Source organism: Gavia stellata, chromosome 4 (assembly GCF_030936135.1).
Source record: "Gavia stellata isolate bGavSte3 chromosome 4, bGavSte3.hap2, whole genome shotgun sequence".
NCBI classification, from domain to species: domain Eukaryota; kingdom Metazoa; phylum Chordata; class Aves; order Gaviiformes; family Gaviidae; genus Gavia; species Gavia stellata.
In genome coordinates this window covers 48,786,020-48,810,384 of record NC_082597.1, presented here as the reverse complement: position 1 = coordinate 48,810,384, position 24,365 = coordinate 48,786,020, and the positions used below count along the sequence as shown (strand labels likewise).

Sequence of the window (24,365 nt, the reverse complement as noted above, 5' to 3'; positions counted from 1 at the left end):
TTTAGTCATTGATTTCCCCAAGTGTATCATCTACCACTTGTTGTATGACAGCAGTTGTTCAGTAAGAACGCCAGTGCCTTGGGTTCCAAACAGAATATTTTACAATCTGCTTTTAGAGGACATGCATAGCTCCTGTTCTCTGTGATATACACCTACATCACTAGCACCAAGAAAGAAAATGTGCTGACCTGAAAAGGTCAGTGAAGAACTGAAAAACATTTCTAAATGGTCTAAAACTGCACCAACTTGCAGTAAAGAAGTAACATAGTTAGCAAAGGAAATAATTTTGAAAGGTTCCCATTGGCAGTTTACTATGTTTTGGTTAACAGTGCAGTCCCATTCTCACAAATCAGACAGGTCCATAAAGACAGCAAAATGCACATGCAAGCTCAGACTTCAGCATGCCCTTGGATGCATGAAGGGACTCATGTGCTTGAACACGTCCAGCTGTTCAGTACCTCATGGCATGACTGGACAGGTTACAAGCATGGCAGCTGCATATGTAGGTGTATGTCCTTTTTTGTACAGAAGGTTGAGAAAAAGACCCTTCTTAGAGAGAACTTTAGACAACTCTTGGCACTAAATCTCAAACAGAGTCACTGGTAATAATGTTTAGCCACCTAATTTAGCCTTATTCAGGTGGACTGCAGGCTTTGACCACTTCTCAGATGACACCTGTCTGATACAGTTAGACTAGAAAATGTCATTGTTTAGACACATCTCACCAGCACATTGCTTCACAGGTTCAACATAGATTAGATCTGCCATCTACCTCCCATGCCAGCTTCCCGTGAAAAAAAAAAAGTTCAGCAACATTCAGGGGTTCATCATTCTTTTTCTATAGCCCATAGGGGCAGAACACCTAACACCACCTAACATCCAGGACAAGTAATTCTGCTCCTGTGGTACAAGGGAATTTTCATAGAGCAAGATAGGTTTGCAGTCTACTCAAATAAGGGAATATACTTGTCAGCTGACCTGAAATCCCAGGATTAATTCCTCTAGGTGGTAGGAGCTGATCTGAAGACAAGACTCACACAATCACAATTCTTTTTCTTTTCTTTTTTTTTTTTAAAATACCGTGTTGTTTGACATTAAAAATGAAGAGCAATACTTCCATAGCAAGCTTCTTGACTGTGTTGCTTGTCCTGAAAAGGCAAGGATAAAGGACTTGTCAGATTGTTAAAGCAATACTAGCAGACAGTAAGATGCTATATCAGAGCTCTTGTCTATAAGTAGACAAGAATACATAGCCTTTTCTAAACTTAACATAAAATAATTAAGGAATATGGGGAAAAGAAAGAAAAAAGTAAAACACGGATGTAGCCAAAATATTTGAAAGCTCATAAGTGTAACAAGCTAACCTTTGACCCATGGTTACTGATACCAACATAGAGAAAGCAGAGATTTCTAAGTCAGTCCACTGTGAGTAGAAAAATTCTATCATCTCCTAAAATTCATTGAAGGCAAAAGTCATAATTTCATTTTTGTATAAGTATTAAGTCTTCAATGCAAGTTACATACATAATATGTACACAGAATTCAGTTTTGCTCAGCGGAAAAAGATAATGTGGGCTTCATTTAGTTCACTAGCCAGCAAGTCTACTGGAAAAGATTCCACCAGAAATTTTCATGGAGTGCAATATTTCATACTAACTTTTTAACGCATTTGAACTTAAAAGCTACAAATTTTTATTTTGGTCATGTAAAGTGCAATAAGGAAGAAAACCAAAGGTCACATCTTCAGTGTTTGCTTCTGATCATCCAAAAGAAGTCTAGTGTTTATTCTAACAACCCAAGATCTTACAGACCTACTATAAAAATGGTCTGGTATACAATCAGAAGTGCTGACCTCTACAAATGCAGAATAAAAGTTGAATCTTCAGTAAGGTCAAATAAACACAGGGATTATAAAGATACTCTGAAGAGTTTAACTTTTTGCATACTGTTCTGAAATATGTAGTATTAGCAGCATTAATTATTAACAGGATAACTGTAACAAATTATGAATCAACATATTTTCAGGAGTCATCTTTCAGGTCTCTTTGGAAAGTATTCCTCAGATGCTCAGTCTATTAGAAGGATTAATTTCTGAGATGTACCTCTACATACACGGAAAACTATGCATAATAATATTAAAGGTTTTACAAATATTCTCCTTTTTATATTTTGCTGTCATCAAAGATTCCACCCACTGAAGCTTAGATCCACAGAATTTGTGATTAGGCTTGTCAAAATTATATTATTTCCTCCATCACCTTATCTTCCATATTGTGGTGGGTTGACCTTGGCTGGACGCCAGGTGCCACCAAGCCGCTCTATCGCTCCCCTCCTCAGCAGGACACGGGGGGAGAAAATAAGAAAAAAAACTTGTGGGTCAAGATAAAGGCGGTTTAATATAGCAAAAGCAAAGGCCACGCATGGAAGCAAAGTAAAACAAAAGATTTATTCTCTACTTCCCATCAGCAAGCAATGTCCAGCCACTTCCCAAGACGCAGGGCTTCAGTACGCATAGCAGTTGCTCTGGAAGACAAATGTAACTAACGAATGCCCTCTCCTTCTTTCTTCTTCTCTTAGCTTTTACTGCTGAGCAGACCATATGGTATGGAATATCCCCCTTTGGTCAGTCTGGGTCAGCTGTCCTGGCTATGCCCCCTCCCAACCTCTTGCCCATCCCCAGGCTACTGGTGAGGGGGGAATGTTGGAGAGACAGCCTTGATGCTGTGTGAGCACTGCTCAACAGTAGCTAAAACACTGGAGTGTTACCAACACCTTTCTAGCTACCAACACAAAGCACAGAACTATGAGGGCTGCCATGGGGAAAATAAACACCGTCTCAGCCAGACTCAATACACATATATATTAAAAATACATGTATTTTTAAAATCTCATGCCAAATTTAATCTTCAAGCAGGATTTTATTTCAAAGTTCAATTAATTAATTGCTGAGACTAACTTACAAATATTTGCATAGTCAGATTGTTATAAACTCACATGAGCTTCTCTGGGAATAATGTGTTTTCATGTGTATAACTCATTAGAGATTAAAAAATCTAAACATACACTGTGATTTTACAGCTGAAACGTTTATATGCATGTGAGAGTTATGAAAGAGGAGATTTAACCCCAGGACCTCCTTTCCTTTCAAGTCCCCTTGCTCCAGATCCCACACAATTTGCTTCCTCATCTGAATTGACTTATCTTTCTGTGTGTTATGCTTACACGTTACCTGAAAATATATGTGAAAATTCCTATCATTAAAGGAGTGATTCTATTTGGATAGTATTGTCTTCAAGAGGAAGAAAAGAGCAACCAAAGTGTAAATAGAAACACGATTTCCATTTTGAATGTTTTCCATTTGTTTACATAGTAAAAAATTAGATATCTGTGAGAATAGCTGTGATTAAGAAATCTTTTTTGGAAATGCTATTTGAATAGGGAATAGAGTGAAATATCTACATTAGCTGTACAAAAATCCACTTAATCAAAGTAATCTCTTGCATAATACTTACTCTACTCAAATATTATGATGATATTCTTTGTAGTTTATGTTATTATTAATTTGAGTAACACAGAAAGTTAAGAAATACTGTAACAAAACTTAGGACAGGTTACGTGGCTCTCATTCTCTCATTGTGAGAAAAAGGCAGGTTATGAATCTGCAATGCGTTACTTGATTGGCAACTGACGCCTTCAGCACAGTGTTAGATTCCTTTCATTTACTGCAGAATGATAACATGGGCACAAACAATTATTGGGGTGCAGCTACTACATTGCAAAAAAAACCCATAAATTTTCTTGCATCTGATTTCCTACTTTAGTCATATACTAGCTTACCCATATGGTCGCTAGAAATCTTTCTGAAAATTTCAAAAACCTCCTCCTACAGGATCTGGTCCAATGTGCTTTTTGCCTTAAAAGAAAAGAATGCAGAAAAGGGAGAAAAAGATAATTTAACAGTGCTATGAAAAAATAACAGACAGAGGCACAGACACTCCTAAGAAACTCATTAAAATGTATGAATAAGAATGTGGTAAAACAGACAGAAAACTTTTATATACATATAAAATATATAACATATATAACATCTACTAGACAATATTATGTAATATATAGTAATATATAATAATATATGTGTACGCATATAAATATTGCATATACATATATAATACATATGTATATATATGTATAATTTTCCCTCCTCCTTACCCCCCTGTGGGTTTTTTCATCATGTGAATTTTGAATTTCACTCCAATGATATTTTGAGAGGGAAAATGACTCAACAGATTTATGAGAGTTGCTTTTGGCTGTTACTTATTTGCCCTATCATCATTGTCATTGTACATTGTATCACCTTTAAGTTACATTGCTGCTAAGATCTTAAAAAATTTTCCATGACTATGGCTGCCTGTATCCAATCTATTTCATACTTTTTTTCTGTAATTATAGAAGACTAAGATCTTTTTCATAAATCCGATAAATCTTTTCCTGGATTAATTGTTTGAGTGTGCGTATCTTCTACATTAAAAGACAACTTATAAGTATTTATTTGAAGAGACATTTTTCCCTAAAAGAAAATTAATACAAAACAGCTTTCTTCAGCAGATTCATATTACAGAACAAAGAAACAAAAAAACAACTCTGAACTACTAGTGACAAGAGAAGGAGGAAAACATTTTTTCCACATCCAGCTTCATCTGTCCTACACTTGGGATAAATCTAATCAAGATCCTTTCCTCGTATGAGACATATCTGGGGTCTGAGTTCAAAACAGAATAATTAAGCACTTAGCTGTTGTAGGACAAAACTCTGAGATATTTGAAAAGAAAAATCCTTATACTCATCTGTTAGAATGTTTAAAAATGATTTTTTTTTCTTTACAAAATAAATCAGTCCAGCCAGGGGGAAAAAAAAAAAAGCACAAACCTTCCAAACAAACAAGCTCTTCTCTGTGAATACAGGAGAGAATTAAATAAAAACAGCAAAACTGTAATTTTCAATAAAGATGAGATAAAGCAGCATGAAAGACGATGCAAGTTCTCAGATGTAATGTGAACGGGTCCAGTGTCAGGGGAATTCCCCTGACTCCTAACATCTTGGGTCCTAATGAAGATCTAAACTAAATCCCTGTTGCTCTCAACAGAACATTCTCAAGAGGAGAGTATGAGAAGCATGCCTTAAAATGTAGCCCCTGTGCAGTCTGAGGGCAGTCTCAAATCAAGAGGCTAGCTTTAGACCCGAAACTTCTGCATACAAAGCAAACCTGTAATAACAGATTGTTAGACCAAAAAAAACCCCCTCCAAAACACAAAAAAAAGATTCAATCTCTTTTTCTTGATTTATGTTTTGTGCAAGGCTGGATCCTCCCAATGCATTTTAAGAATAACAAAGGGAGTAAGCCTCCACAGGAACACAAGCTCAAGTGTTCTCATCTCCTGAAGGCTGAGAACTGAGCACTTCGGTGCCTTAATGACTTGGAACGGCGCGTGTGTGTAGTGACAGAAACTTAAGCCCCGTGAGATCTCGATGAGCAGAAGCTTAGGGTGCTGTAGAAGCGAGTCCTGCATACGTGAGGAAAGCCTCAGCATAAGATGACAGCTAGGCAGGGTCACTGAGGACCTGCATTTCAGCCTTGCATCCCTCATACAGCAGCCAGACATTTAAAATCCTCACAGGACTAGAACATACTGTTCAGAAATAGGTGAAACCATACATCTTCTAGGCAACCAAAGTTTTGAAGGCAGTCAAGACTTTCTGGAAAGACTGCAGGCACAAGAACAAATCTCATGCCCTTTAGGCAGGGAGGGGAAGGGAAAAAGTGGGGAAAGCTATAATAGCGTAGAAAATAGAAGAAGGTTTTTTTCTGCTTTAAATTTTTAAATTGACTGGCTAGTAAACTGGCTTTGGTTAAGGTAAATCTAAGACAGAGCTACGATTTGTCAAATAGGGATGGATGACAAACTGCCTGTATCCTTTCTTTTGATAACAGAAGCGCAAGGGTTGGGCCACCAGCACAGTGGGTAGTGGCACAGGGTGTCTACCAGTGGCCAGTGGGAAGTAAGCTCTGGAAAAGAGGCATTTCAACATTGGGAAAGCACAGAGGGATGAGGATTAGGGCACTCTCTGAGGTTGTGGATTAAACCTCTGCTGCTCAGAAAGAATTATGTCTTAAATTAGGCAAAACCCTGCAGTGATTTATTCTGTTTCAGGATCGTGGTTATCACATTCAGCCATGTCAGAGCAGTAGTGGAGGTGGTCAGGGCTGACTGCACCTATCTCATGGTGTATGTGCCAAGGCATGTTTGCAAGCAAAGTCTTTAGCATTGCAGTGTCAAACCCTTACTGCAATACAAATAGGAAACACTTCAAAATACAAATTGTCACCACCAAAGTTTTAATAATTCAGTATAAATATAAAAATGTGTTTATGCCTCTCAGGTGTCAAAAATTTCAAGATAGACCCTCACCTGGCATCTCAAATATATGACTTCTGCTGGAAAAAACTGTTAACCAATGGGAAATAAAATGATAAATTATTATAAATAGGTTTTCATTTGGATCTTTTCTGAATTACACAATTATTATTTATTTTACCATAGTGCAAGTACATTTCTTAAATCTTCATGCTCTCAGAAACAGAAGGAAGACACACAAAAAGTTTGGATGAGGATTAGACCACGTTTTCCAAAAAAGTGTTCAATAATTTTATAAAAGAAAACCTGGAAACTCCAGGACCTCATATTATTTTTAAGCATACATTCTTTATGTTCTTTGGTATTGTCATTGCTTTGTTGTGATCTTAGAATTGCTTTCTCTTTTTTTTTTAACATGTAAAAGATGAATCTGAAATAATTTTCTTTTGCTTTAGATTTAACAAATTATTTCAGCGACCGATTTTTCCATATTTCCTGAATAACAGAATAAAGTAGTTTCTACTTTTGTTCTGTATTTCTTTATTACCTTAACTGTTTAAAATGTTTCTAGGAGACGGTCATGTGCCTATGATGTACTTTTCACATACATGTAAAGTCAGAACTATAAATTATATTAAAAAACAATAATATAATCCAGTACAAAATAATGCATTTTCCATTTGTTTTGGATTTATAACCAGTTTTTCACTTTAGTATTATAATGTATAATAAACGCATTTTATTATACATATGGTTGTAGCAAACTGTGTCGTCTTGGCCTACAAGCTAGAAGGCATGGGAACAAGAAAAGAAAAGGAGAAATCTGCATATTCTTCTCTAACTTCATATTACCCACAATACTGATTCACTCCAAATGTTTTGTACGACTTTCACTACCATCTCCAATAGATGTAAAAAGGCAATATCTGCATCTTCATAAAAATTGAATTCTACTGCAAACTTTCAGTTGCTTCATGAACTGCCCCATGAACTGCACCAATAACTCAGCACATGTGACTATGTGGCACTTTGTACCTCAAGGGATTTGTCTTAACATCATTGAGTTGGCTCTTTCACTGTTCCTTCATTTAATCTATAGTGGGAGTTTCTTGATTCAAAGGAGTAAGATGGCAAAATAATTCAGGAAGAAAATAAATGAGCAAGTTTAGACAGCTTATTTTCACTGTTGCATTAAGATTTCAGTAAGATTATAACCACTGAAAATAGGCAATTTTAATATGATCTAATTTTATATTGTTGTGCGCAGAAAGATTTCACGTGCAAAATACATCAGTTGCAACAGGCATTGTTACTTTCACAAGAGTACCTCCAATTTAAATATACACTGTAAAATAAACAGAAGGTGAGATGGAAATTCCTACCATTTCTTAGCTCAGAGGGCTTTAAGGAAGTACAAAATTAGAATTAATCTCCTGGATCACAAAGTTTAGTTCTTTATTATTACAGGTAGCATTTTAATGCATTCCCTTTCAAAAATGTTCATGGCCTTAGCCTAAAATAACTTCTCCCCCCACCCCGTTCTCCATGAAAGATAATCCCAAAATATATTGTTCCAGTAGTCTGGGCCTTTTGCCTCATTTCCAGCCCGAGTTTGTTTATAATTGTTTTCTCCCTTTTTGTTCTTGTACAAACATTGGCTTTTAGCCTAAATGGTAATTTTTCTTCCAGTTATCATCCTCCTACTGAATATCTTGATAACCACATGTTTAGCCTCAGATAACAAGCTCTAGCTCTTTGCAGAAGTTAAGCCCCCTGCTTTTCTTATTCACCCAGCAGAGATTTTGTGTATTTGTTTTAGTTTGAATGTATTGATCTTGAACACTGGTAATCAAGACTGAGTATTCCAGATCAGCATCACTAGTGTCTTGTAGTCGAAACATCTCTATTTCCACTGGAGTTACTTTTTCAACACAGTCACCTCATTTTCTGGCTGAACTACTTCAGTAATTTATAATCCTGCTGTTATAGAATCATAGAATCGTTTAGGTTGGAAAAGACCTTTAAGATCATCAAGTCCAACTGTAAACCTAACCCTGCTAAGTCCACCACTAAACCATGTCACTAAGTGCCTCATCCACATGTCTTTTAAAAACCTCCAGGGACGGCGACTCGACCACCTCCCTGGGCAGCCTATTCCAGTGCCTGTTATGTAGGACAGCGAAGTGCATTTCCACCTTAGTTCTTTGCAAACTTCTAGCTTTCAATGCAAGTTTGATACCAGTACCAGGGTGCATCACCTTATACTATATATTTCATCCCATTTCTACTAATCCAGTCCTAACAAGTTATTTTTATACAATACCCTACCCTGTATTGACAATGCTTACGGATTTATGTTGTCAACAGATACAATCCACATTTTTACTGTATTTCTACCAGGACCATTAATGACAATATTAAAGAAGTTCAGTGCCAAGTTCTTTCAGGAACATGGCTGGTAACTACTGTGCTACTGGATATTGCAGGGCTGCCTATTGCTCCTTCCCTTCTGGATAGCTTTTATCCCTCCAATAACTCCATTAATTCTTGTCACCTGTAGTTTAACTATTAGTTTCTCCAGAGCTGAATTTCAGAAAGATGGTATTCAAGTGTTTTTGTCATCTGTTAAACCAACTATAAAATAGCATCTCGATCTACATAGAGAACTTCATGGTATTTTATTTCCACCTTTCTCTATATTTAATTTATCCTTTTATTTGTTTTAGTACATCTGTATATAAAAATCTGCCCTTTGCAAAACCAGACTTGAATAACAGGCCTACTAATTTTTTTCCATTTAATTTAAAATAAATCAGTTTGCACCTTTCTTTCTGCAAAGCTGTTTTTTTTATAGCCAGATCCTCTCATATATCCCACTACTTATCAAAATTAATTTTAATTAATGACACCTTTTGCAGGTTCATAGCCTAACTAACAATTTGCTGACCAGCATGCACGCAATATCCAGGCCTTACCGTATTCTTAGCATTTATTCTCCAGTCTGTATCTGCAAAGCTGAAGATCCCCTAACATTTATCTGTCCAAAAACATTACAGACAAGATCCTCACCTATATTTATATATCCAAAACTGAGGTTACAATATATAATTGTTTATTCTACGTTACTCCAATCAAAACTTTTCTACTTTTTTCTCTGATGATTTTGAAGTTAAGTACAGCATTTCTTACAGCATGGGTCAGACCAAAAGTCCATTCAGCTTGCTACCGAGTCTGTGTGTCTACTGCCAAATACCTATGGGAAGAGTTTAGGAACAAGTTTAGGAATAGGGCAAGTACAAGGTGTTTTTTTCACCCTGGTATATCCTACCAGGTTTGGGGATTTTACAGGCGATGATCTTTCTAAACCAGAAGTTGCATCTATTTCCTTGTGTCTAACGGTATTTCATAGAACTTCACTTTCATCAATGCAGCTGTTTGGTTCTTGGGATCTTTTATACCTCAGCAACCACAACGTCTTGCAATGAACTATAAAATTCAATTATGTATTCTGTGAAGACATTCTTTTTACCAACAAAGTCTTCATTCATTTAAGTCCCTCAGCCTGGTATTAAGAGAAATAAAAAAGTAATTTCCTGTTAACCTTTACTGTAAATTGCATGATTCTGCCCTGGATCTGCTCTACCCTGGAAAACCCTTGCATAAATAATGCATGACCTGTACAATGCCTGTACATCAATTTAGTTGCTGTTATCCTTCTCTGTACCTCTTTGAATTCTATTGTATATGCATGGAGTTAGCCCAGACAGTACCTGGCGCGGCAAAATTACTCGCTCCTGCTCTGCTGAAGTGGTTGGCCAATACAGTCCTATTCTCACAATGACCCGACCACTGAAGAGCCTGAAGCAGGCAATATGCCAAAGGGGTGACACGCCTCTTAATAGCATGATCATCTGCAAATGGGAATGCTGAGGACAATTATTTTCTTGCATTTAATTAGAATTTCCCCTGCTGCAACTTGTATCCATTACCTTTCACTGTGTGTCACCGAGGAGAACCTGGCTCCAGCTTCTGTGCAAATACCTAGAGAGTTGAATATTGCTGTAAGAAGCCCCTATAGTGGCAAAACAAAATCAGCTTCTTCAGCATCTCTTGACACACAATATGCTACAGCCCCTGACCACCTTGGGTACACAGCAGAATTCCTTCTAAGAGTGGCCACACCAAATTAGACCACCATAGTCTATGTAACCCACTTTCAGTCTCTGAAAGTGAATGCTTAGAGAAAGAGAAGTGAAAAGCAAGTTGGAAGTGATGCTTCTCTAGTGTGTACTCAAGCACCCAATAATCTGTGGAGTAAACATGCCTTGACACACTGGTTGTATCTTTTGCATTCAAAAATCTTGGATGATTTCCCTGCCCCCCCTTAACCCTTTCCAGTCATGTTGTACCTGCAATATTCCAAACTTCACAGCATTTTCACTGTTCAGTGCAATTCTACATACAGGCTAGGCTCTTCAGAATGTATGCGTAATCACCCAGAATCAAAATTAAAAATTTGTGAGTATGGGATTTGAAAGTAACATTTAAAAGCAAATTACTATTTTTCCTCTAATTATGCCATCGCAGAAAAGATAAATTCTTAAGAAGAAAACTGCAGACCTGAAGGGATGTTAACATGCAATATCATGAAGATCATCATATTTCAGTAGAATTAAGCAGCTTTGTAAGACTCTAGATGCTTTTAATTGCTAGTCCCCAATATATAATGGAAACGCCATTTTTATTTATGTCCTAGTTTAGATCATCGCATACTTCCATGATGATAAGCTTCTCAGGTCAGAGGCCACATCTTCCAGTGGTGCTACTCAGAGCATTGCAATTTATCCTGTCACATGGAGAACATGGGTTGGATTGCTGCTTAAGATTTATATTGTTGTCCTAAACTTACCGAAGTTGCTACTAGGGCTACAAGGAAGACTATCTGCAAATAGCTAAATGAAGGACAGAAATCTAGAACAATGCTAGCTAATTTCATCCTTACCCGTAGATCAGCTGATTTTGATGTAATCATGATCTGCTTGAAATCTTGTTCTAATTTAGCTTGTTGACCCTACCCCTCTGCTACTTCTTTTAACAAGATACTTAGCAAGAGGTCAAATACAAAGATAACAGTCTTCACCTCTGAAGTGATAATGGACAGCAGATGAACAACAGTCTGAACTGTTGCTGCCCCTGGAAGCAGAAACTACTACCTTCTCAAAACCCTGCCAGATCCCAAGCAGTAAATAAACCAAATCACAAGATATAACAACAAAATTCAGTTACATGGTGTTATGCTCTACAACTCTACAGATTTATTTGTGTAAGTCTGTGCACTTAGTTGATCATTTCTGTGATTTATGCAACTGCTCCATACTAGGTAATAACCTGAATCAGTAACTTGGTCATCACTGCCTGTAGGTATTTTTCTGCATTGCTCTTCCAAATAGCAATAATAATAGTTTTCAATAATAAAGCAAAATGAGTCTCTTCCTAGCAAATGTTGAAATAATTGTGTTCCAGTTCTTTAGCATAGACTTACATATGTGATTTGTATACATATATGCATTATATATTTAAATCAGGAGCAAAAAGCAGAACACTGAAGATGCTTACTAGTAATGCATACATAAAGACTTAAAAACCTTCATTTAGCTCCTCTGCTTTTTCGTTTCCCTCTTTACAGCCTTCTGTCCTGCAACACTGGCAGTGTGGGAAAGCATCACTGCCACAGAAACAAAAGAACAGAAGACAACAAAGGAAAGAGAACCCCAAAGTATTCCAGAAATACAGAGGCTGTGCTACTGAAATTCAATCTCACCTTCAAGCCCTTTATACCATTTTGTCTAGAGCTGAAGAAGGAACAGTATACTAGTAAAAACAACGATATGAAATGGGTTTTAAACTCTGAAGTTGAAAAGGTCAGTAGTTGACGAGTTAAAGTTTGCTGTATTTCCTCATCATCCAGCAGGCTCTTAGGACACCCAGACACCAGGCAGCCTAAGATAACAGTGTTTGTTATTTTGCTATTAATTTTTAAAACAAAAAATCCTAGCTGTCTTCTTGCATTTCAGTTGCTTTCTGGCTTATGCTTTTTTTCTTTTTCTACAGTCACAGTATGTTTTGGTTTTGTAAGCTGAAGGATCATCTGCCAATTTTGTACTCATAATTAAAAAAAAAAAAGCTGTTCTTTAGGGGAAAAGGTCTTACAGACAGTAAGATAATCAAAGGGAAAGGAAGTCAATAGAAAAAGGGTTTCTTTTGTTATTTTTATCACAAGATAAACCAGTGCAAATAATTGGAAAATCCTTATGCATCATTTTAATTTCTTAATCTTTGTAATTTCAGTGTTGCTTTTATCCTTGTGCAATGCATACAGTTTTGTTCAAATATATACTTTTTCATGTATATTGATCAGAAAGAAATTACTCCCAAAACTTAATTATGCTTCTTTTTTTTTGCTTTTCATGAATATTCTAGCCAATTAGTTCTTTTGCAATATCTGTTAAAACGGCTGGAGGAATATCCCTGGAAAGGTAAATTTAAACCTAAATATTTGTACTAAAACCTTGGCTATATTCACCCAAGTAAGGGATAGAAATACAGTATGACTCAATCCAAATAATACTCATCAATACAGCTCGTACTTTAACTTCATGCAAACCCACTCATATAAATACATCTAAAGAAATACTACCTATTCAGCTTCTTTTATGTTTCTGCACGGTATTTGAATTTCATGATTTTTAAGCTTTCACATACCTTTCATTGTCTCTATTTATTTGTTTGTAGCTGTTTATACTGGAAAAGTGATAAATATTTACATATAGAGCTGAAGAAAACACAGCATTCCAGACCTGTTTAAAACTTGTTCAAGAGGGTAGAAAGTGTGTTTGGAAGCTCCTTTTAACAACTGTTGTCTTTGTTTTTTTTAACTGAGTAAGACTTATCATGTTTTTGCATAACTTCAGAGCACAGTGATTATTACATACCTTTTATCTTACTGGAATTCAATAACACTTAACATTTCTTATAATTTGGCTTCCCTCACTTATACCCTCTACAGCTTTCAGGTGTGCCCAGTATCTTCATGCTATCTTTGTCTGCTAATGAGAAGGCACAAATTTACAGAGAAATCACTGTATCTGGCAAACGGAGATAGTCACCTGTAATGTCTGATATTCCTGTAGATGAAACAAGCAGTGCACCCAAACAAGCCTCGATTATTCAGCTTGAGGCTGAGGAGAGATAACAACTAATCCCCCGTTCTGTAAGCACCAGTTGTCACAATCTCGTTTAAGCTCTCAGTCCCGGGGAGTTAGCACTACAGCATCGCGCTCTAATGATGATGACATACAACAAAAGCGTAGGACTGCGTTAACAATTGCAAATGAAATAAAGGTGAGTGCATGTTCAAGATGGTATTTTAAAAACCAAGATTTATGACTTCTACTTTGGTAAGACATCCTGTAATTGTTGTATTTTCCTCCTCCACCTACTCTCATTGTGCGTGGATGAATACACATGTAATTAAAAATACCTTGCTCTGTGTATTTAAAAAGACAATACCCTGATAATTATACATAAGGAACAAGCATATATGCTGAATAGGTGTAGGAAATCTGAACAACTTGCTTTATTTTAATGCTCATTTCTACTCTATCTGGAATCTTTTAGGCTTCACATTCATAACAGTTGCAGTATAGAAAAAGACACAGAGAATTCATCACCTCATATAAAGTTTGTAAGCCATACCACCCCCCAAAACTATATCAAATACACCAATTTGTCTGCTACGTTGACCTACCAGTAACTAAATTTTTGGCAAGTATATATGCATTTTCCCATAATGCCAAGGTGTAGTCTGGCATGCAAAGCCCCATAAACCCAAGCGTTTATTTTCTTTCTCTTTCTGTCCACATCTGGAAAAGGCTGAGCTTGCCCAAACAAGCATGTAACCTCTAAACTCGCTGTGAAGAAAGTTACTGCCTCTGTATGGACATTTGACAGAAGGCGTTTACAGTTCCGTAAGCACTGGTGAAGACACCAGCCGAATTGGGGCTTTTCACTCACTTTTTTTTGATAGCATATTTCCTATACTGGTAAAGATGTAGTATCTAACAGTTGTTTGCACCATGCTGGAGTATTAACATTGTATTAATATTTTATTTTAAACAGAATTCCTTAGTTCAGAGTATATGGCATCTATAAAGTCCAATTCTCTTTCTAGCAATCTTTGAAAGTATGACACTGTGCCTGGGAAGGTTAAACGTGTTTTTCTGGAACTGTTTCCTAGCCCAAGAAAGTTATATAGCTTATTATGTTGTTCCCATCCCGGAATAATTGTGCAGAAAGTTTTTTGTTTGTTCGCAGTTTGTGTGTTTTGTTTTGGTTTTGTCATCATTGCTTTTTGTTTGTTGATATGTATATACAATTTCTTCTGGCTGTTTGCAAGAGACATAGATCCCGCACGCAGGACCACTGGTTTGTAGACAGACACTAAATATTAGACTGCAGAAAGCAGTTTTTAAGTTTTCAAAGAATATTAACTGCACTACCACTCACTGAATGCTATAAAATATAAGGTGATACCTATCCAGGATTTTTTAAAAAAAAAAAAAATATGTAGCATAGTAAAGTACTTAACACAGTAAGCAATGTTATTTTGATGCCAGGCAGGAATCTCTTACCTTTTCGTAAGCTATGTTGGAGGTTTGGGGGACAGATTCTTCTTCATCAGTTGAAACACTATACGAAGAGCATTACAGTTTTGTATGCAAAGGAAGTGAGGTGAAGAATGGGTGGAAGGAGAGGTGTCTTCCAGCCTTTCTATTCTCAAGCTTTTTATCTAAGCAAAGCAGGATTCCTAGGCTGAAAGTCGGAGAAGCACAATTTTGGTTACATGGCAGCAGCTGAAGCAGGGCTTTACAGGAGTAGGTGGTACTGCTGCAGTTCCAGACATTTTGCCAGACGGAGGGGGATTATAGAGCCTCTCTCTGCAAGGAACAGCCCAGCCACATACACTCACCCAAACTGGGACTCTTCCTGGTGCTTTTGTGGGATGCAAAGTTTGCAAGAGCCTGGGGCAGGCTGCTAACTTCCCAGAATGGTTTTGATCTGCCTTGAGTCTTTCCAAAGGAAACTTCCAGAAAGAACAAACGCCTGCATGTTCAGCCCAAAGCTCCATACCCTGGAAGAAGGTATGTGAGCAGCTTTACAGCTACAAGGCACAGCTAGGTCTTGCAAAAACCTCATCTGACAACGAAGTGGCAGATGGCTGAACTACTGCGCCTGAAGAGCTGCTGTCACTGCCCCTTAGTCTTGGAACACCCAACAGCTGTGAGGAAGGGAAAGCTCCCGAGATATTGCTCTGGAAAACCTACATGCACAGTGCCAAAATGTTTCAGCAGCTTTTGCTTTGGGAAAGTGCTTATTCCTCTGTCAGAAAATTGACCTTTCTCAGAGGTCAGTGCTTTGCTCTGAAGTCCCATTAAACATGAGGTTGCCTATCCCACAGGCCTATGGTTCAGCCAGCCGTGGTGAACGAAGGCTGAGTAATGAAACATACTGTTGTCGGCAATTTAAATCCATTTAGGGGCTACTCAGTAACTATACTGTCATACCTCCCAGAAAACAAAGAACACGTGCATCTTTCGCATCCCATGGGCACAGAACAAACCTGTGTCCCCTTCAGAGTAGGAGGATCTTCTGAGCCTGCCTGCTTCATGCCAGAGAGCCAGAGGGGAATGAAGAGCTGGATGAGAAGTCCCTGTAGGTTTTACAGCTACGCAGGTGTGGAATAATTGCCGGTGGTAACTTAGGAATTAAATTTATATTAAAGGTACAGCATTGAAGAAATCTTCAGGGTGGAGTGTGGCGAACATGCAAGGAATCCATCCCACAGTAGTTCCCCAGGCAACCTTAGATGTTGGCAACACCAGGGGAGCTTGGTGCGCTGACTCTAAGAGAAACTACACGGAGAGTGGAGCGGAGTGAAGACACCGCGGCCAGGCTCTGTGATAAGACGGGAACTGGAAGTACTATGGAACTGACAAGCTGCGTATTTACCACCCTGAGCCAACAGTCTGACATTTTTTGACAAAATACTATCCTTTGGGTGAACTTTGCTCATTATAGTCTCATTGTAATACCAGAAAACACACCTCCATCCCAAAGCTACCCACCTCCAAGGTGCGACCACCCCTCACTGAGCTTGCGCTCTGGATTTTTCTTAGTCTATACCTTTAAAAGTAAACAAGAAACTTTTACACCAATTACAATAGAGGTATGTATGACTAGAGTCACTCAAGCTCCACCTGTAAGGACAAATAATATAAAAATGGCTTAAGAGAGGAAGGATGCCAGGGAAGATACCATCACAGACCACCTCTGACACCTGGGATCAGTCGACAGGCTGAGCCTCTCTTCCCCCCCACAAGGACGCCTTTGGGTAAGATTCGAACACTTGGTTATACCAAGTGCTTCCCCGGGCAACTTAGAAATCTCTATAGAGTCGCTTTATAATTTAACGCATTTGTAGCCAGGCTATATTACTCATATTCTTGGTATTTGCACATGCTTTGCAAGCAGTAATTTTATCACCGGCAATCCAAAAAAACTTGTATATCTGTTGCTTCAATATACTGCACTATTCACTAATCTAGCCGTGAGAGTTCTCATTGAATGCCACCAAATCCCTTAAGTGTGGCCATGCTAGTTCATGGAACATGACTAGACTGAAAGTACATGGTGTTACGAGTGTATCCGTAATTGTGACAGTTCAATACATTGAACGCGACCGGACTTGTTATTTTACAGGTTGAAGCCAAGACCTACTTACCTAAGATTTCAGCATGTAATTTTGCTTTTAAATATACTGAAATCGCTGTTATATTCCATAATAAGGCGCAGTTCAGTAAGTCTCCACAAATGAGCAGAAATCTAAAGCTTCCTATTTCCTTCAGTTAAAGGCTCTGGCAGCACACATTGCATGTTTTCTTGCTTTTCTCTACATGAAACCCTCCATCCACAGCAATCTTCCTGTATGTTTACTCCTAGCTTGACTGTATCTCTTCCAGTATTGCCTAATCAAGGTGCAAATTGCACTGCACATTGAAAAGAATTTCTGTCCCACTTAATCCTTTGTGACTGCAACCTCCAACACTTTGTACGTGCCCATTCATAGGAAAACGTTTCCTATTCTTCACAATACCCTATTTCCCTCACAGAGCTGATAAAATACAGACAAAAAGAAGAAATCCGATCTGAATTATCATGTTTTTAAGTGGTTGTAATGCAAAGAATAATACTTAGAAAGTAAAGAATATTTGCAATACTTAGAAAATTAAGTCCTAGGATGTTTCATGTGCAAAACAGACAAAAAATTTGCTATATTCAGATTAACCTACAATTGCACGTTGTCCTTCTGCAACTGCACTACTCATACGCATCCAGTTGTCCCAACTATATGCATGCATATCCAATTAATCCTTATGTTCACATTTATTTACCTCTAACTCTTTATGCATATACTTACCTGCAAAAGATCCAAAAATTAATGTGACAAATGCACGAGTGTGCGCTGAAATTACATGCACAAATGTGCGCAACACTTAAAGTGCTTATTGCAGCTGTACATGTAAGCTTGAATAATTTGCATATGTATGCAAAGATGATACAAGACATCTCTTCAGGTTTCTTCAGCAATCACAGCAATTGCACTGTATGAGAAGAGGGCTATTGTATGCCTGTCCCATCCTTGGAAATTCCCAGTTCTTAAATTGGGAGTTCTGAAAAGGGATGACATTTATGGTCTTCTTGCACATGAGGATGTCCAGGAGAGGAGAAAAAACAGACTGAACTGAAAGGCAAAAAGCGCCTGTTGATTATTCTGTTCTACCTCCAAGCAAAGCCAAAATTATTCTCTCTTTGATAGTTTTCCGATGAGCAAATGATATTTTGATCATTTTTCAGAAGGTATGCCACTGCAATTTACTGAAAAATTTTTTTCATGAGAGTTTAATTTTAACATGGTTGACACATCTGAGCAGGCTAAATACAACTCAGCGCACTGACATTAGTCAAAATACGTTGTTTTTACTAACATATCTTTAAAAGACAGAAAGGGGGCACAGTACCTGCTACCAGACTGGAAGACCTACCTCCAGCATCCTTCAATTTACATTAGTCTGATGATTTTAGTTAAACCTGATGGCACCTCGTAGCATCAATAAATCTAACAATTCTTGCTAGTCCATGAAGAGCAGCTGCTGGGACGATCAAGATGAGAGCAGCGTAACAGAGGCTCAACTGCAGATATTGAGAATGTGCCTTTCCTCCCCTCTTCAATTTACAGACCAAGTGAAAGCAATGTGGCAATGGGATTCTGGGAGCTCGATACAAAAGAGAGGAGAATCCTGGCCTGCTCCATCAGAGAGAAAGTACCTTTTCTTACCACTTAGTTACTTCCATGTTCAAATGAATGTTCCTTTGTATCACACAGAACAATGACTAATTCTTTCGTAAAACAAAGGTTTGGAGGGAAGACTTAATATGCAAGTTAGTGTTTCTATAAAGGTCAACGTACCAGCTATTTCAGCTATGAGTAACACAGACAAGATAAAACAGCAATTTTCAAGGTGTGGTCAATGGATTCTTGGCAGCACTTCACTACACTGCACTACAGGCAGCACTTAAAACTTTGGTATGAAGAACGGCTACACACCACGTACCTGTTCCTGTCTGCAGCTTTTAAATCATGTTTTTAAAAAAACACTTTTTTTCCCCCTCTAGTTATTACCATGCAAGCAATTGTTGTGGTAACATTACAAATGATACATAATAAAGAAAAGCTCCATGCAAGGCCTTCAACCATTTAAGATCCCTCCCACGGAGATAAATATTACATCTTACAGCTGGATTACTGCCCGAGGGAGAAAGTTGAGCAGTTATGGAAAGGATTAAGTTTAAACAGCAGAGTTGCTAAGGAATACTTCTACATCGTGAAATAAGACAAAACATGAAGAGTAAGAGTTAGATTCAGTGATTAAATAAATTATTATTGAACCCAGCTCTTACATTTCTTTTCTTTCTCATAATTCAGGAAAACATCAGGTATAGGTTATCAGTAGTATATTTAAACAAAAATACATGCATTGGACAAGGATAAAAGCAACACTGAAATCGCAAATGTTTTAATTTCATGTAAGAAATTAAAATGATGCATTAGTGGAAAAGTGTAAATGGAATATTTTAGTAGTTAAAATAAATATTTAATAAAATCCACACACCCATGACAAAATATCAAAACCACAGAACTTAGTATTTGGAAGGATACTCTCTACATTTCCTTGTGTTAAACATTGCTAAATTTGGCAGCATAATTATTATCGCACTGCCTTCAGCAATCATTGCTTATATTAGTGTTGTAAAAAATCATGAGAATAGAAATACTGTTCCAATGACAGAAATAGTAAAGCCAGTTTGCTATAAACAAGGAAGAATTTACTACACCAAGGAGTCAATCCACAGCCATTGATACAAAGTCAACAAGGACTACTGCATAGCATACTGGTTACTGTACCAAAAGTGCATTTATCAGCATTCAATGAACTGGGGAAAAAGTGAGAAAACCACCCTTTTTATATAATTTTTAAAAACAACCAGATGATTGACAGCTGAAGAAAAAACATACATTCCCTTTAAAAGTAAAAGCATAATCTAAAGATCTTAACAGCACCATAAGATTTCTATCGGTTAAAACAGTAAAAACCATTAGCATTGTAAGTAAAGAACAATTAAAAGGTTATTATATCATTCCATATTTAGAACACATCTGAAAATTTTAGTGTGTTGCATCCTCCTATACTACAACCAGTGGCTTTTTAATGACTTTTTGTTAAGTTCTGGAAACAAATAATGCAAAGAAAAACTCTTTTTCACGTATAGCAGAAGTCTAGAAAGATTTAAACTGATGATGTGTAAACTGAAACGTAGATAACGGTAATACAAACAGATTTATATGGGGAAAGGAGCAGTGTCTGGCTTATCCCATTAATTCTCCATTCAGTTCTTTCACTGATTCTTTGAAAGTAGTGTTTCTGAATATCCCTGACTACCAATGATTTTTATGAGTGCTATTTTCTCACTATTAGGATTCTGCATTTAAGAGTATTCTCAACCCTTTATCCTTCGATTGCCACCCATCCCCCACATCATATTTAAAAGTTGCAGTTTTCTCACATAAGGCATTTTAATGCCTTTTGCTGCTTGCTAAGTGATATGCAGTCAACATTATTTCTATTTTCAAAGCACTGAGACCACCTTCCAGTTGGATCACATATTAAACAATGATTAAAAATAGTATTCTCCCCTTATTCTATTGTGACGTGATAAAGACTATTCACCATTTAATATACGTTCAATCTCTTCCAGTCTTTTCAAAGCAGCAACTCTCTTTTTCTCAATGTCTTTAATTTCTTTTGTAGATTTTTTTGGAATCTCTTTGTCCATATTGTTTTTCTCTGTTCGTTTCTTATTTTTTGAGTGCCCTTTATTGTTACCAACTGTTGTTTGGGTGGTTTTCTGCTCATTTTTTACTTCTTTCAAATTTTGAAATGACCTTTTTTTTTCTTCCTCAGCTGCAGTCCCATCTGCTGGAAGTGATGACTGTTCCATAGCACCGAGTGATGCAATTTTACTTCTAACTATGTTTAGGTGACGCTGAATATACTCTTCATGAGGTGCCAGTGCTAGCGTTTCAACCAAACATTTTTCCGCTTTTATTAAGTCTCGTTCTTCAAAGTAAACCACACAAAGATTATGTTTCCCTTGTACATTGTTGGGATCCAGTTCCAAAATTTTTTCAAAACACATTTTTGCTCCAACAATATCCTTCTTTTGGTTCATAAGGATATCTCCTTTCAAAATCAGACCTTTGCTATGATCAGGGTAGTATCTCAGTAGGTCTTCCAGGACGGGCAAAGCCATCAATTCTTTTCCTGTCTGAGAATAAAGCAGTGCCAAATTGAACAAAGCGCTTCGGAAATTTGGCTGCAACCTTATGGCTTTCTTCATCCATGCCTCTGCTTCCATATCTTTTTTGTCATCCATTGCCAGCATACCCAAATTGAAGTACCCATTTGCATCCTGTGGTTCTTCTTTCACATAATGTAATAGTCTTTGCTTAGCTTCAGGTCTAAGCCGAGCATCACCTAAATGGCAGAAAATGCATTTAATTCCAGATTTGTTCTGAAGGATTTTTAGACCAGCTCTGTAAAATGCTAATTTTTATACAAATTAAAAAGTAACATCTTCAACAGAACTGTTTAAAGGGAACGGGTGTAAAATGCTTCTTTTTATCATTGCTGTGTAACTGCAAAAGTAAATGACATCTACCTTCTTTATAGAATGAAACCACTTAACAGTTGACTTGTAGCCAAATTCAGCATCATTATTCTATTATCTGTTGAATTATATTTAGGTTTGGTATAACAGATACAAAAGGTGTCTCTACAAGTTTAAGAGAAGCTATTTTCATATATGGTTGAGCAACCAGAACACAGAGAAGATGTCAGTTCTGACAAACCAGCTCTTACAGAGGCAAACTTGGAGTGGAAGAGCTCATTTTAAAGATAGATTGAAAGTTTAAAGACAGGAATCACAAAGGGTGAGTTCAGGTGTAGCCAGGCTAAACTACCTTCTAACACCAAAACAATAAAATCTGTACTCCCCAATTTTAATTTGCATCACAGTTTGAAAAAGATACAGTAAAATAATCTTATCTGACAATACCATGATTAGCTAGACTAGCTTGTAGTCTGCTATTTTTCTTAATACTCCAGTGAATGTATTTTAGTAAGGAATTCCACACACAGACTTACTGAAGGATGGGGGAGCAGGCAGCTGATTTTTACCACCTTCTTTCACCTCCTGAAACAGTGCTGCACCTTCCAGTATGAATAACTGAATACTAGATAGCTAATGCTTCTGCTTGTTTGAAGCCCCTTGTGCTTCTACAGACAAGAAACAAGGCATTTCTTGTACTCCTTACCTTACAATGTGAGAAGATATGTAGAATAATCAATTTGCATCAGCTCCAATCAACTTTGTATTATCTCTTTCTTAGGGGTAGTTTACCATCCCAACAAAAGGGAAACAAACCTTACTAGACCCTTGCCAAATACTGTTTGCAACAGCCTGAATTCACAAAATGCTTACCTTTACCCATACAGCTAGAAGGTATACATACAAAAAAAATAAACTCCTGAAAATCTGACTTACTTCATACTAATTAGCAGTATTACAGATAAACCTATGAAAACATTCAAAATTTCCTGGGGTAGATTTAAAACCCACAAAAGTCAGCTACATTTTTCAGTCAATGAAGAATGAAATCAATCGATACAAATGCAAAACATAGATATTACATATATTTTAGTAAGTACGATTTTTTTTAAAGATTATATAGGCACAATTTTGAAGATGTTTTGTAACACTTCTTTATATGCATAAGATGTTATATTGTAAAATAGCACTTGTGTTAAAGATGCTGATCAGCTAAGGTACATGTACACTTTGCACAAATTCCATACACTACCAATAAATTACAAAGCTGACTATTACAATAAACAGTTTCTTCTTTGATGATGCTACAAACTTCTGCTTTCCAAAAATAAAACCGTTCATTAAAAAAACCTAAATAGTATGGATCCTATAAATGCAAATATACAATATTTAGATAAGGGACAACTAACATACCAGATTCCTGCATTAGCAGCGCTGAGTTGAATAATGCCAGTTTATGTGTTGGGTTGAGTTCTAGTGCTCGGTTGAAATTCTTCAGGGCTTCTGTTGGATCTTTCAGTTCAATGTAAACAATTGCCAAGTTGTACCACAGGTCTGCATTGGTTCTGTCTAGTTCTAGAGCTCTAAGATAAGCTTCCTTAGCTTTCAGAGGTTTGTTCATTTTTAAAAGCAATTCTCCCCTGTTGAAGAATCAGATTTAACCTTCAACTTTTATTCATACTGATATGAAAATAATTGACCCTTTTTTAGAAGTTTGCTTTCCTATAGACAGTAGATGTGAGATAACAGCGTCTTTTCTTTTAACACAAAGAGTTTTAAACCTTCTTTACGTACCATTCCCAAAGTTTTCAGCTCTCAAAAGTCTGTATACAACACACACATATGCAGGACAAAAACCAAAAAAGAAGTGATCAAGGGTTCCTGGTATTGGCTCTGCAATTACACTTCAACAGCTATAGTTTAGGCATCTTTGCACCTCCTGAAGCCCCAATGGGAATCACAACCAACGAAACAGCGAAGAGAAGCCTCAATACCCACAGCCACATTACTCTTATCTATTTAACTAAAGTGCACATAAATGTCAACTAAGTCTTGCATTTTCTGGACCACGTTTAACAAAGAAGGATAAAGAAAGATCCACGATTCAGACTAAACAAAAGCTTTTTAGTTCTAAACTAAACTAGGAGATTAAAAATTTGGGTTTGAGATTCATAGAGAAATCTAATGGAAGCATTTTGCTATATAATGTTTGAATACACAGCCTATGTGGAAACACACCATTTGAAGCAGGAATTTAAAAGAACAGGGCTTGTAATGAGTAATTGATTATTGTCCCAAATCTTCATCTTCTCATGTCGAAATTAATCCATTCCAGCAGCTAATTCAACTGTATGAACTAAATACTGTTCATAGCACTGCAAATACACAAATGTTCATTCAAGAATATGTATCTCTAAAATTAGAAAAGATACCTGCTGATGTAAGCCTGCTTGAAATCTGGCCTCATACTAATTGCTTGTCGATATAATTGATCCGCTTCTTCCAGGCGAGATTCATTTGCTCGAATTAAGTTTGCAAGATTGATATAAACATTCAGATGGTTAGGAGCAACTCTTGCTGCATACTTTTTACCTGGAATAATCTGTC

General features: G+C 37.0%; 1 protein-coding gene across 3 annotated transcripts in view; it reads right to left on the bottom strand.

Annotated features, from left to right (window-relative positions):
- Positions 1 to 3,902: 3,902 nt before the first annotated feature.
- TMTC3 (transmembrane O-mannosyltransferase targeting cadherins 3) overlaps positions 3,903 to 24,365 on the bottom strand; it is a 50,661-nt gene continuing 30,198 nt past the window's right edge. For 2 of the 3 annotated variants that reach the window (XM_059816681.1, XM_059816682.1), the window contains exons 14-16: positions 24,191 to 24,360; positions 23,172 to 23,398; positions 18,476 to 21,625 (exon numbers count right to left, since the gene is read on the bottom strand). In XM_059816681.1, the coding sequence (XP_059672664.1) occupies positions 20,811 to 21,625; positions 23,172 to 23,398; positions 24,191 to 24,360 (1,212 nt within the window). In that variant the 3' untranslated portion in view covers positions 18,476 to 20,810. Of the gene's footprint in view, positions 3,914 to 18,475; positions 21,626 to 23,171; positions 23,399 to 24,190; positions 24,361 to 24,365 lie in introns of those variants that run through there. The other variant, XR_009483958.1, reaches the window with a different exon arrangement.